General features: G+C 34.7%; 2 protein-coding genes across 5 annotated transcripts; one reads left to right on the forward strand and one right to left on the reverse strand.

Moving 5' to 3' along the window:
• Positions 1-1,668: 1,668 nt before the first annotated feature.
• On the reverse strand, positions 1,669-5,047 carry LOC116340045 (haloacid dehalogenase-like hydrolase domain-containing protein 2). Of its 2 annotated transcripts, none has more exons than XM_031766217.1 (5): positions 4,697-5,047; positions 4,431-4,532; positions 3,982-4,335; positions 3,554-3,770; positions 1,669-2,941 (listed from the first exon to the last, which is right to left on the reverse strand). In XM_031766217.1, the coding sequence occupies exons 1-5, from the start codon at positions 4,750-4,752 to the stop codon at positions 2,768-2,770; spliced, it is 903 nt and encodes a 300-aa protein (XP_031622077.1). In that variant the 5' UTR covers positions 4,753-5,047; the 3' UTR covers positions 1,669-2,767. The 2 variants fall into 2 exon arrangements, with proteins under 2 accessions (XP_031622077.1, XP_031622085.1); XM_031766225.1 differs by having other exon boundaries at positions 4,623-5,046.
• LOC116340032 (protein DENND6A) lies at positions 4,930-9,272 on the forward strand. 3 transcript variants are annotated; one of them, XM_031766203.1, is made up of 8 exons: positions 4,930-5,074; positions 5,513-5,784; positions 6,099-6,437; positions 6,506-6,784; positions 6,863-7,788; positions 7,847-8,034; positions 8,096-8,628; positions 8,698-9,272. In XM_031766203.1, the coding sequence occupies exons 3-8, from the start codon at positions 6,315-6,317 to the stop codon at positions 8,914-8,916; spliced, it is 2,268 nt and encodes a 755-aa protein (XP_031622063.1). In that variant the 5' UTR covers positions 4,930-5,074; positions 5,513-5,784; positions 6,099-6,314; the 3' UTR covers positions 8,917-9,272. The 3 variants fall into 3 exon arrangements, with proteins under 3 accessions (XP_031622063.1, XP_031622044.1, XP_031622053.1); XM_031766184.1 differs by lacking the exon at positions 5,513-5,784; XM_031766193.1 differs by lacking the exon at positions 4,930-5,074 and having other exon boundaries at positions 5,250-5,784.
• The last annotated feature ends 3,987 nt before the right edge of the window (positions 9,273-13,259 follow it).

Raw genomic sequence — 13,259 nt, forward strand, 5'->3', positions numbered from 1 at the left:
AGAATATCCGATTTGCGTGCAAATTATTTATATTTCCCGCACATATATTATGAGATGAAGCCTAGTTGATATATGCTCTAGATCGCGTGAGATAGACCCAAAGCCTCAGCCAATGTGTGTATGTTTGCCTAATGAGACATATACATTTCACATTCGAAATATGGTGCAACATTGTCTGAAAACGTGTGATATATATACTTGGTAATTTGTTCTTTCTCTAATACAACAAAGCCGTCCTTTGTATGTTTCACAATCGACACAGCGATGGAAACAATTTTCATCTCACACACGTTATATGTGAAAGGCATTGATTTTGATACATGCATCTCCTACATATGAGATGAGAGAAAGAGAGAGAGAGAAAGCGAGCAAAAGGGTGAAGATGCTGACCCGCGCTGATGCGCGCATTTGCATGGAATCTTTGATTTGCTACAATTAACAAATAAGATAGGAAGAATGGCATATATGAATCGCTTAGAATGAATACCAAACTTCTCGTCTCACATCTTGTTGTGGTTTCTGGAAATTTCCAAACAGAGTGATATGCGAAATTCGATTTGGATTTTAACCGATTCATAAATGTCTATACGCCCAAAAACTGATAAACTTCATGTATGTTGTATGTGATGCGTATATTCTTTTGAATATGAAAAATATGAGAGGAAACCCCCAAAAAATGTTTGTTAGAAGGCAGATTGTGTTGTGCAGTTACCGTGTGAAGACGAACGATATCTGTTCTTCACTGTATCTTCGAAGGCACAAGATAAACACACAAGTCATAGTCATTTTCCGAATTTCATTCGTTGCTTTCTTTTTTTATTGTAGGGTTGTTTTAAAGCGCAGGCGCTCTCTCTCTCGATATATTCGCATTTAAAAGTGAGAGATATATCAAACTAAAAAAAATTGATTGTTTTTGATGACGAAAAACCACGAGCGTTGAGCAAAAAAAAAAAATTTTCGTGATGCCCCTAGGCATATCACAGCCTTATGCGGTTATATAAGTTGATATATCGCCCGTTGTCCTTGTCCATGCCGAGAGATCAAACTTCTGTGTGGCGTGCTGGTCTTTTAGTCTCTCCCTTTCTGTGCGAATGTGTGTATAACACGCAAAATATGCAGACACCGACACCGAGGCTGCGGTTTTTTTTGCTCATGTTGCCATTTTCGTTGGTAAATATACACGACATATCAAATCCATATAACATACTATTTTCCAGCTGATAAATCTGTTCCTATATTGTTGCAATTAGAATGCATTAAAATAAATTAATAAGAGATTATTTTGTTTTATTCATGCAACCAGAAGCATGTCGCATGACGACGATTAAGTCCCAGATGTCCATTCAATTTCGCATATTCTATTTTGATTTGCATAATTGCTGTCGTTAGCGCAACTAGGACCAAAGAGAAATAACAAAAAGCAGAAGAGATATTGCGTCCGATTCCAATGTAATATTTCGACAATTTATCATGCTTCAAGTTTAATGTACTTCACTCACCAGAATAAAGTTACATATATAAAAGTACTCATAAAATCGTTCATCATTATCACATGCCATTTTAATGATAGTTCGAACAGAAGGAACGATTTTCAAGAAGGAAAAAATGGAAATATCATCATTTCGAAATGAAAAGGGAAATGAATATATAAAGAAAACACAATACACGTTCGCTCTTTGAAGTTTTATTTGTCCAAGCTATTGATACAAAAATGGAAAAAAAAATAAAAACCCTTAAAGATAATAAATTCTCAACTTATTGAAGTTTTTATGACAAAAAAAGAAAGAGCTCGAGTATGTTGATTTTGTGTGTGGCTGGGTAGTGCGTACATTCGCTTATTTTCGAAATAAAAAACATCCGGTCAGTCCTTTTTTTGGTCACGAAAAACACATATACACAATCATTTCGCACTTAGGTTTATTTCGCAGTTGGTCTTTTTCCGGTATAACACACTAGTACTTGAGGGGCTTTGCGTCGTAGCTGGGTGGTGGTGTTCTATTCAAAAGTGCGGAAACTTCTTTTGGTGGAAGTGTGTCAGGTGGCAAAAATACGTACGTAGGTTCGACGCGCTTTTCAGGTTCACGTTTACGTCGTAAGAGTAGATATGTTTGCAGAGCAACGATACCCAATATAATTGGAGTGATGATTCCCATTTTGTTTGCTGCTTTACGTTTATATAATATTCACTAGATGCAAAATTTAATCGCTTCGAATGCTTCAAAGGTTCACTTTCAACTGAAGTGCTGTTGTCCCCGTATCGATACTTTTTAAATCACATTCAATTTGGTGGTGATGCATATTTTGATAATAATTAAAAAAGTTTTCCATACGTTGCTAGTGATACGCACGGCATGAACAAATAAACAAGGCCACAAAATATTTAGAATATTGATAACGCGATGGTTACGTACGGGGGGCTTTCAATTCATTAGGGAAATGGAATAAAAAATTGTTTGTCATATTTTGTAGCAGAACTTATCAAAAAGGTTATCATGAATGTGAATATGTGTTAAGTCTCTGGTGGCAAGTCAATATCAACACTTTTACACTATCAACAACAACAACTACGTCTTCTACGTCTTTTAAATCTGTTGCAATTAAAATGATTCATCGATGAATGTTTTCAATTAAAATAATATCGCAACGGTTTTTTTTTATTGTCATAAAACACATTCGGTTTATTTCATTATTTTAATTACATATGTGTACAATTTGATTGGATTCTATTGTTGTTGTTTTGATGCAAATGAAGTGATTTTAATTGACTTCATACCGTAAAATTTTCGCTTATAAGCCAATCAACAGCATCAGCAAATGAATCGACAATCTTTGTTGGTTTATTTGGATATTTATCCTCAATATTAGCGATGTATTTGCCAGTCTTCACCAAAATTCCCTTGATACCAACATTCATAGCGCCAAAAATGTCATCATTGATATCCTGATTTGCAGCGTCCCACGTGAAATGAGATTAATTAAAGAAAAACAAAATTTCAAATTAATTTGATTGCCACTAAATCAATTCGGTGTGAAAGCGATCCCAAATGAGGTGGAATATTCGGCGAACGCAATGAAGTGGAGAGAAGGAAAAAAAAGGGAAGCAACCGACGAAGATAAATAGAGAAAAACGAGTCTTTTGTTTACACGGTTGTGTTGTTAATGTTTTATGCAAATAGTCATTAAAAACATTGGCAATGTTAATATGGTGTGTATTTGTATTCATAATGGATGGATGGATGTATAAGACAGATAGGCACACACACTAATGTGATTGAGATAGAGAGTAATTCGTTGGCCTGTCTACAACAATTATGCTAAAGTGGATCGTTTTGTTGTCGGTTAAATGTGATTATTTATAATTCATGACTCATAAATGGCATTTTATTTATTTGATTTTATTTTTCGTTCATTTTTTTATTCGCAGCAGAAGCAGCAGCATGACACCAAAATATGGTAAATACGAATGAAAATAAATCGAATCTATATCGCCTCTTCATATGTTGGAAATAAATAATTTTTGAAGATTGCTGTGTGCATTGGGTAAAATACTTACATCGCCAATCATGCAGCATTCGTGCGGTGATAATCCCATTGGGATGGCACAATTGAAAAAATACGAATTTGGTTTGCCAATAATGTGTGCCGGTTTTCCAGACACATATTCAAGACCACGCGTAAATAATCCGGGCCCAACAGCTAAACCATCGCCACGCTTAAAGTATTTTCCCTCATGAATCGCAATCAATTTACTGTCTTCTTTCATCAATACACTGAAATTCATCACATTTATAATATTAGATTTGCAGTCAAGCAAAAAAGCGAATTTGGCGACCAATAACAATAAAAAAATTTGAAAACTGATTGTACAAAACGATAAAAGAAAAATAAAAAGAATATTTTTCCAAATCATTTAATTTCTATTTGAATTGGAGGTGGAAGTGAGTTGAAGGGGTTAATTCACATAATAAAAAAAAACCGTACCGAAACGCTTTATTGATTTTCTCATAAACAAACTGATCGGGCGCTAGTCCCACAACAACAGCATTTTCCGTACCATCGACATCATTGTTTGAATCGGTCGTCGTCGTCGCTGTCGTTGCTGATACATTCTCAGTTTGCTCGATAAAATCTCGTTTTGCATCTTCAGTCAGCAAGTAAAATGGTCTCAAATTGTTCGTTTTCACATATTCCACTGCTGCTGATAATGATGTAAACATATCTGTTTTATTAATGGATAAAAAGCCGATGCGATGTAAACGCTCCAAAAGTGTTTCTTTTGATTCTTTCGTTGTATTGGTTACGAAACGTAATTCAACATCGTCTATTGATCGGAGCCTAAAAATGTGTACAAAACCATTATTTGGGAAAAAAATGGCTATGCGGCGAAGTCTTTTATGGACATTGGCAAAAAAACACATAGCAAATATTACTTTTGCAAGGCTGGAATGGCATTCGGTGTTGGATCATCATCAACATGAAGTGTTCCACTTAAATCGATGAGAACTGCTCGGATTTTCGCTTTTTTCGCCATTCTGTCAATCAACAAAACTTATTACAGTTTTTTTTTGTTCAACAAGGTCAGTGTCAATCAATTTTCACTATTAATTATATACTCGTATCACCCTTAACAAATGATTAGATGATGATGGTGATGTGTGTGTGTGGTCAAGGTAGTTTCGGTTTTTCAGAAAATTACCTCAATTTATTAAGCACATTGGCCAATGTATGCACATATAGCATAGAAATTGCCATGCACGCAAAAAACCAACAACTATAATAACCAACTTGTCTGAATCGGTACGAGTTGGATTTTTTCCGTATTGTTTACGATTTACGTACTCTGTAGATTTGACATGCACGCGTACCAACATTGAAAATATTATGTACTCGGTTCGGTACTGTGGTGGATGTGTGTGCGATAAAAGCGAACATCAAAACATACAAACCAAGTGAAATGACAGTTCAGACACAAGCACTGAAACTGAAAAATTATCACAAATATTCACAGAGTGTCGTAAGGAAAGTTTTGTGTAATGTGTTCATCGTATTTATAGTGAAATTGCTTTTGTTGTTTGTAAGTTTCTAAACTATTAGCATTTGGAATTTTTTATTTTGTATTTTCTCTTTCCGTGGCTTTTTCAATACAAATTGAATCTTGTTTGCAATTTCATTGAAACAAAGACTAGAAAAACAAAAATGAAAGAACAAACAAACTGGTTTTCAGTTTAGCTCGATCGTGATGATATTTACTATTAATTGACTTGAAATTTTGGCAAAAAAAAAAATACTGAATTTGCAATTAGCAATAACAAAAGTCTGCCACTTTTATCTGCGTCTGTTTCATTGCAAAACTTTATTCCAAATACGTTGTTATTAGTATATATGTGTGGCAAATATTGGATTTGGTCTTTTTAAAATCCTAATTTCATTAAAAGTATGAGCAAATTTTTCGACGATAAACTGACTTTCTCTCTCTCTCTCTCTCTTTTTCTTTCTCCGTTGGCCTCGCCAGCTCTGGTTACCTTGAAAATGGCAGGCACGCGAACAAGTGCCGCGATTCAATTTATGATTTGAAACAAACAAACAACAACAACAAAACAGATTAATTTCGTTTACGCCGACTATCTCTGCGATGCTGTTGGTGTTGCTACACTCGAACTATTTTTTTTTCTCTTCAGTACACACTTTGTTTGTTTGTTTATTTGTTGCATGTGTGTGTGTAGTGAAATGTGCTTACTATTAATGATGAAATGAAAAAAATGTTGTATATTGGAAATGGCTATGGTATGATATGTTAATTGAAGCTTATTGAGCTATTTAAAGTGTAGAGTGTGTGCGCCGACTTAAAGAGAAAATAACTATTCACATCCGTCTGTGTCAGACGGTTCGTCTATTTGGTGACAAACAAGTGGTTCGATTTTTACAAATTCTCTCACCAATGGAAAGACTTTCGCTAATGAAAAACCACACATCATTCGCGCGCGATATCTCCAACGATAGCACTTACACTGGTTTTTCCATTCATCAATTTTTCTTCTTCATTCATCGCCATCATTTGTTTTAAACACATCTTTTCTCTTCTATCGATTCGATTGCAGATTTTTTTCCAACGCCGGTGAATGGATTGAGAGATGACATGCGCGCCCATCTCAACAGCATTTAATCTTCAATATATAGTTTTATTATTATTATTTTTTTCGTTTTTCATTTTACAATCGAAGGCATGTTGAATTTCTTAATCGCACAATAGTTATTATTTTAATGAAAAAAAAAAAATAACTGAAAAAAAAATCAGTAACAAATTAAAACACACTATGGATCTAACGAGAAATAATGGAGAAGAAACATTACAGCCAAAAGAATGGCAGCGTCTATCCGAATGGATTCATTGCATATGTGTAGTTACATTCGATCTGGAATTAGGCCAAGCAATGGAGGTAATACATCCCTTAATTTGTTCTCATTTGGATTTAACATCAATTTAATATGATTATTGATTTTTTAGGCCATTTATCCTGCTTCGGTGGAATTATCAGAAAAAGAAAAGTTAAATATTTGTTATTTGGCATTTCCCGATTCGAATTCCGGTTGCATTGGTGACACACAATTTCATATTCGTTTACGCGTTGCACCGGGCACCAAGAATACCCTGCTTAATTCCGAATTACAACGATTCAGCCTACAATGTGTAACCGTTCAACGGCCAGATCTAGGCCACTATTGGGGTTTTGTGTTCTTTCGTCAAAATAAAGACACATCATTACCACGAGGATATTTTCAAAAGGTGCGTTTTTTTGTTTGTTTTTTTTTCACAATCTGAAAAAAATATTTTAATTACGAATTTTTTTTTGTTTACTTGCAGAGTGTAATATTGCTGTCACGATTACCGTTTATAAATTTATTTTATGAAATGTTGGCAATTATAGCACCAAAATACTTTGCTGGCGGTGAGGTTGTGTTACATAATGCATGTTTAGATATTAGCAATTGGCCGTCGTTACAGGCGGGCGAATGTATGGAATTACCATTGTTGGGAACACTATTTCAAACGTATATTCCAAGTTTAACATCGGCAAATTTACAACAGCCGCATACGTCAATGCAATCAGTAGCTAGCAATCAGATTGAAGATGTGAAAAATTCATCGTCCAATTCTATAACGAATGCCAACAATACGACCATAACATCAAATGAAATCAAACCATCGCTCGATACAAGTTCAACGAGCGATGTGTGTGCGGATGAATTAAATGTTAAAAACGATAATCGATTGCTGAATAATGATAATAAAACAAACAGTAATGCGATTTCATCACGTGAAGATATTTTAGATAGTTATAAACAGTCAAAGGAAATGTTTTTAGCTCAAAAATTAAATAAACAGCCGGATTCGCCATGTGATAGCAATTCTAGTAAATCGACTGGTGCCAATAATGCGAATAATGATTATGAAAATGAAAATGGTGGCAGCGGTGATGGTGATGATGCCGATGTGGATTTAGATGATTATTTTGATGAAAACTACAGTGATAAACTTGATGAATTGACAACAGCCAATACTCATTTAGAATCAAGTACAAAAATTGAAAGACCGTTACGCTTTCAGCAGTCCGTTTCAAAAACACCAATTGTACTGCAATCTGTGACAGAAATTGATATTTTTCGAAGTTTATATACGGTTCTATCGTATACACATTTACTGTGGGAATTGGTTTTAACGGCCGAACCAATCGTTATCATGGCCACATCTCCAAGTGATTGTTCGCACATGGTTCAATCATTGATGAGGTAAAGAAAACAAAAAAAAAAATTCGTATTCCAATAATAATTTTATTTAAATTTGCAGTTTGATATCACCATTGCCATACGCAGCTGAGGCTAGACCATATTTTACCATACACGATAGCGAATTTAAAGAATTTACACAGCGTCAACAAGGGCCTGTGCCAATAATTTTGGGCGTTACAAATCCATTTTTTTCGAAAACACTGCAACATTGGCCACATCTTATTCGAATGGCTGACAATAATAATGGTATATGGATTTTTTTAAATCGTTAAAATACAATTCTCTTTATTTGTTTTTAAACCAACAGGATCGAATTTGGGTGTGAATGCAACAAATAGTCCGTCTACCTCGAGCATGCTCACTCAACAAGGATTACGAAAATTGAAAATTTTTACGAAAATTCTTGACACACCGCCCGGTGTTTATACACAATACAAGCCATTCCTGCAAAAAGATAAAACCATAATACGGAAGCTATTGGCCGGTGTAAAGAAACAACGTCCAGCCGAAGTACAATCAGCCATATTACGTCGTCATTTATTGGAATTAACGCAAAGTTTTATGATTCCGTTGGAACGATACATGGCATCGTTGATGCCATTACAAAAGGATATATCAGCATTCCGTGCAGCGCCAGCACCAAATCATTTCAAGCAAGATTGTTTCTTGGCCACTCTCGAACAATCTGGTCCACAGTTGACGTCACCGTTAAAAGGCGATTGGTCTGGTTTGTACAAACGTTTCTTTCGTTCGCCCAATTTTCAAGACTGGTACGAATTACGATACCGTGAACTCACCCAAACTCTACAACATCTACAAATGCAAGCGCTATCGAACACGGTGTGTACACTTATCTCTAAATGTCAAATGATGACCTTTTTTCATTCATTTTTCTACATTTCTTTGCAGAATCTAAAACAATGGGTTGTGGGCAAGCATGAAGTTGAAATCGTTGATATGATTTTGAAAGTGAAGCAGAAGCTTAAAATATGCAATGAAATTTCAATGGATGGTTTGCCACAAGTGGTCATCGCACAGAATGAACATACACGCAAGCAATTGCATCGACACTTAGAAGACATGAAACGATTTCTTCCAGACGATCTTAATAAAATTCTAAGCAACTAATAAAATCATGCGTATCGCGTTTTGTTCAACGATGTTACATTCACAAACAAAATGCAATTGCAACAATGATATTTTGAAAAAAAAAAAAAAAAAAAAAAAAAACTATTTCTCCACCTTCTTTATTTGTTAGTATTTTTTAAGTGTATAAAAAAAAATCTGAAACTTCGGTTAAAAATTGTTGCTGTTTAGAGAGAAAATTGACATTAGTTTATGAAAAATTCCGTGAATGAGAGGAAACAAAGAAAAAATTATGTTTTTTTAGCCGAAAGAAAAGAAATTATCTGTATAAGTAGTTAATTATGCTGGAAACGATGCCAATCAATTCAAATAATAATAAACCAATTTTTACTTTTTAATCGGTGTTGTTTGTTTCCAGCGATGTTGAAGCGAAAGGCTTCAGTGGTTTTCCAGTCGTATATAATTTTAATGATTTCTTACTTTGTCATGGTCGCTTGGATAAATGATTTGCGTTTTTTCTCATCTCATTAAGACTACAATCCTCGATATTACGAGAACCGAGAACTTTTTTTGTCGTCACTTGATTTCTATGGTTGACCAGATTTCAAGTTGACGATTTTTTTTTACATTGCTATTCAAATAAAATACGAGCTGAAAATTGTGTTGGTTTAGCTTGATTTTTATTGTTGGTTGAAAATAGAGAAAAAAAAAATAAATCTGTTATGAAAGTACAATAAATTATTGTTGTGCTGACGTTTGATTGAATGAATTTCAATAGATGTAAAACGAAGCAATCAAAATAATATGAATTCAGTATTCCGAATGGCTTTTAAAAGCATCTCCTCTTTCGACTGGAACAAGGACTTGCAACTGCCACCGTAGCTGCCGCTGCACCATTATCTGTGTTCTCGGGTAACTTGCGTGGGAAAAGAGAGATGTTTTTTTTTGTGGATTATATGTTTGAGAGTTCATAAAATAGAAAAATCTGTTTCTGGCGTACAGTACAGTTAACTTCGCATACCATTGCTTATGTGCAAACAGAAATTGATGCACAATTGTAGAACCACTTGAACTGTACGCACTTGAATCGAGAATGATAACGTTGAGGGAGAAAAAAATGTCACTAATCACACACTCACCTCAGGACGGGGTCGTGGATACATATCTATGCAACCGATGGTGAACAACATCCAAACGAATACAACAAAAAAGAATCGAAAGAATTTCATTGTGTTTGTTACCGTTTTTTTCCGAATAGTTTATATCGTATAAAAATGTGTTTGACTTGTCTAACTTTGAAAATTCACTTTATTTCACTTCAGCTTGCTCAGAAGGATCGTGATCAATTGCCTGTATTTTGGGTGGGAATGAGCGGTTATATATGTTTGTCGATTTTTTTTCGAATGTACGACGAAAAACAGATGATACCACAATGATTTGTGAAATTCATAACATAAGCCACGCATGACACTCAAGATTACAGCCACTCACCGATGAGTTCGTCTAAAATATCATACATGTCATTTGGATGTAAATTTCTCAACGGTTATTTTATTTATGTGAGTGTATGTGGTGAAACTAGAATTTCGATCAATGCCACCATTTCGTAGTCGACGAATGGGCGATTTAAATTGCGACCAAAATTGCAAAGTTCATTGCTTTCGCACAGTCTATGGTCATTCGAGCATAAAAATTCTTGCGAAAGTTGGCAACAAAACGACGAGAATACGGACTGAAGCAAATATGCGACGCAAATCTCGAAAGCAAATTAGATGTTTACCAATTGTCAGATTAATCAAACAAGCTGTATTTATGCGTGAATGGACTTTGCAAAAAACAAACGCAAAATACACTTGGCTGAATAATCTTTTTATTGGCTCGAAAAAAGAAAATAGATTTAAACCATTTCTTTATGCAGAAAAGACCTCCAGCGAATCTTATTTTTTTAGTTTTTTCTTTGAGTGTAGTAACCTTTCTCATCCATTTTTCATCGCAAGATTCTTTCACTTCAAGTAATCAAACAGCTTTGTTGTTTACTATATTTGAGAGCACCAGATCAAAAACAAATTTCCTGTCGGAAAATATGAGCATCCATAAATATTATAATTCACTTTTAGCGCTCAATAATTTCTTTTGCTGTTTTACGAACATATTTTTTTAACTTGTTTTAGATCCTGGGCCCTCATTTACATCAAAACCACGTTGTAAAAAAAAACGTTTACAACAATTTTTCTTGCGAATAAACAAATAAATTATATGCTTTGGTGTATATACAATTATCAGTTTGGCATACAACCATTTCAAGCCGATCCGTTTAATCTCTAGTGATGTCAACGATTCGATTCCGTGCGAATTTTTTTTTTCGTTTTTTTTATTCAATTGAGACACATGTTTTTTTTATATATTTTTCAACTTAATTTTTGAATTAAAAAAAAAAAAACATACACTCCAGTAAGGTGCGAGAAAAATTTTCCAGGCTGGTTTTTCGAAACCAAAAATTTCTCTAGCAAATCAGACAAATTTTCGTATTATTTTTTTTTTGGAAGTCACTTTTTGACGCGAAAATCCCTAGCAAATCGGAAAAAATTCACTCGGAACCAAAAAACCTAGGAAATTGAAAGAATTCTCCTCAATTTTCTACAAAAAAAAAGGTCTTCACTTTTAGAATCAAAAACCCTAGCAAATTCGAATAATTTTCGCGAAAAATTTTTCTCATCCAAATCACAACCTCCCTCCATTACTGATACACTCATATATTCCATTATTAAATTTTGCACAATGAAAAATACATGAAACGACAGCGAATGTTCTCGAAAAAGAGCGAATGAAAGGACTCTATATGAAACACATGATTCGATTTCACATCCAATGAAAAATCAATGAATGCAATAACACATACTTAGCGCGTGCTATATATTTGCATGTTTGTTTCGCCGCTTGGAGTTGTTTCATTCGCTCTTACTTTCATTCTTTTCGAAATTGATGTGTATAACAAAATTGACACATTCATTAATTCGAAAATCAGCCACAGCCAACATGGATTCGTGAAAAATCGATCAACATCGACAAATTTACTTCAGTTGGTGAATTTCACGATCGACTCGATGACCAAAAAATGCCAAACAGATTTATTGTACACCGATTTTGAGAAAGCCTTCGATCGTGTGAACCACAAGAAATTACTACAGAAGCTGGTGGGTTTTGGATTCGGCCGTGGACTTGTCAAATGGTTTCATGGATATTTGACAGCTCGCACACAATTTGTTGGAATCGGTGAACGAATGTCAAGGACTTTCACTGTATCTTCTGGAGTACCAGCGGGAAGTATTTTGGGACCTTGTCTCTTCATTATTTTTATTAACGACATTGTCGAAATCGTGTCAAACGCACTTGTATTATTATTTGCAGATGCCATCATTTTTCAAAATGCCATAAATCAATTGTCAGATTGGTGTACCGAAAACAGCCTGCATTTGAATCTAAACAAATGTTTCGTCATGACATATGCAAAAGGTGGGAAAATCGACTATGAATATACGATCAACAATGGCCAACATACGTTTGAAAGGATCAATGTTCACAAGGATCTGGGCGTTATTTTCGACACGAAATTAACGTTTGTCAACCACATCGACATGATTGCAGCAAGTGCACACGCGGCAATGGGCTTCTTAAAACGCACATTGAAAAATAAGTTCACTATCGAATCGGCAAAAATCTTATATTGTGCAATGGTCAGGTCAAAGCTAGAATACGCGAGTATTGTATGGCAACCATACCACCGTATCCACTCTGATAGAATAGAATCCATACAGAAAGATTTTGTAATATGGACATTGAGATTTGTTTAGCAAAGAGACGAGAATTTTGTATTGCCACCGTATTATTTTGGATGTAATGTTTTAAATATTCAACCGCTTTGGAAACGGCGTATAAATGCCTCTATATTTTTAATTTATGATCTCCTTTTGGGTAAAATAGTGTCTAGTTCGCTTAGAAATAAAATTGTATATACACGACTGCAATACAACGAAAACCAAAGAAATTTAAGAAATACAGAACTGATTAGAGCTAGAACATTTACATCGGAGTATGCACACAATCAACCATTTTACGTGGCTTGTAGAAACCAGAGGTCGCAACGGGGCCCCGACCCCGTTTCTACTAGAATCTTTAATTTAATAAGAGAAACATTTTTGGAATCGGCATCGAGACAAACTTTTAGAAATAATATTGTTAAATTGGACAATGTGATATTTAATAATCGATAAATTGGCTAGTTAAGGACAATTGTGTTATGATTTAGAAATATGCAATGGACACAGTCGATATCTGCTGCTCCGAAGTCGAAAAGACTGGTGGCTGGATATTCGATCGGGTAGTGT

This window comes from Contarinia nasturtii, unplaced genomic scaffold, assembly GCF_009176525.2.
Source record: "Contarinia nasturtii isolate CC-2019 unplaced genomic scaffold, AAFC_CNas_1.1 Cnas_scaffold_129, whole genome shotgun sequence".
NCBI classification, from domain to species: domain Eukaryota; kingdom Metazoa; phylum Arthropoda; class Insecta; order Diptera; family Cecidomyiidae; genus Contarinia; species Contarinia nasturtii.

Excerpts from the sequence above, each read along its gene's own strand:
- LOC116340032 (XM_031766203.1), top strand. The coding sequence starts at position 6,315 with ATGGATCTAACGAGAAATAATGGAGAAGAAACATTACAGCCAAAAGAA. Across the intron at positions 6,438-6,505 it reads AATTAGGCCAAGCAATGGAG|GCCATTTATCCTGCTTCGGT; the intron begins GTAATACATCCC and ends TTGATTTTTTAG. Across the intron at positions 8,629-8,697 it reads TGCAAGCGCTATCGAACACG|AATCTAAAACAATGGGTTGT; the intron begins GTGTGTACACTT and ends ATTTCTTTGCAG.
- LOC116340045 (XM_031766217.1), bottom strand. The coding sequence starts at position 4,752 with ATGGCAATTTCTATGCTATATGTGCATACATTGGCCAATGTGCTTAAT. Across the intron at positions 4,336-4,430 it reads GCCATTCCAGCCTTGCAAAA|GCTCCGATCAATAGACGATG; the intron begins GTAATATTTGCT and ends ACACATTTTTAG. Across the intron at positions 3,771-3,981 it reads AAAATCAATAAAGCGTTTCG|TGTATTGATGAAAGAAGACA; the intron begins GTACGGTTTTTT and ends GATGAATTTCAG.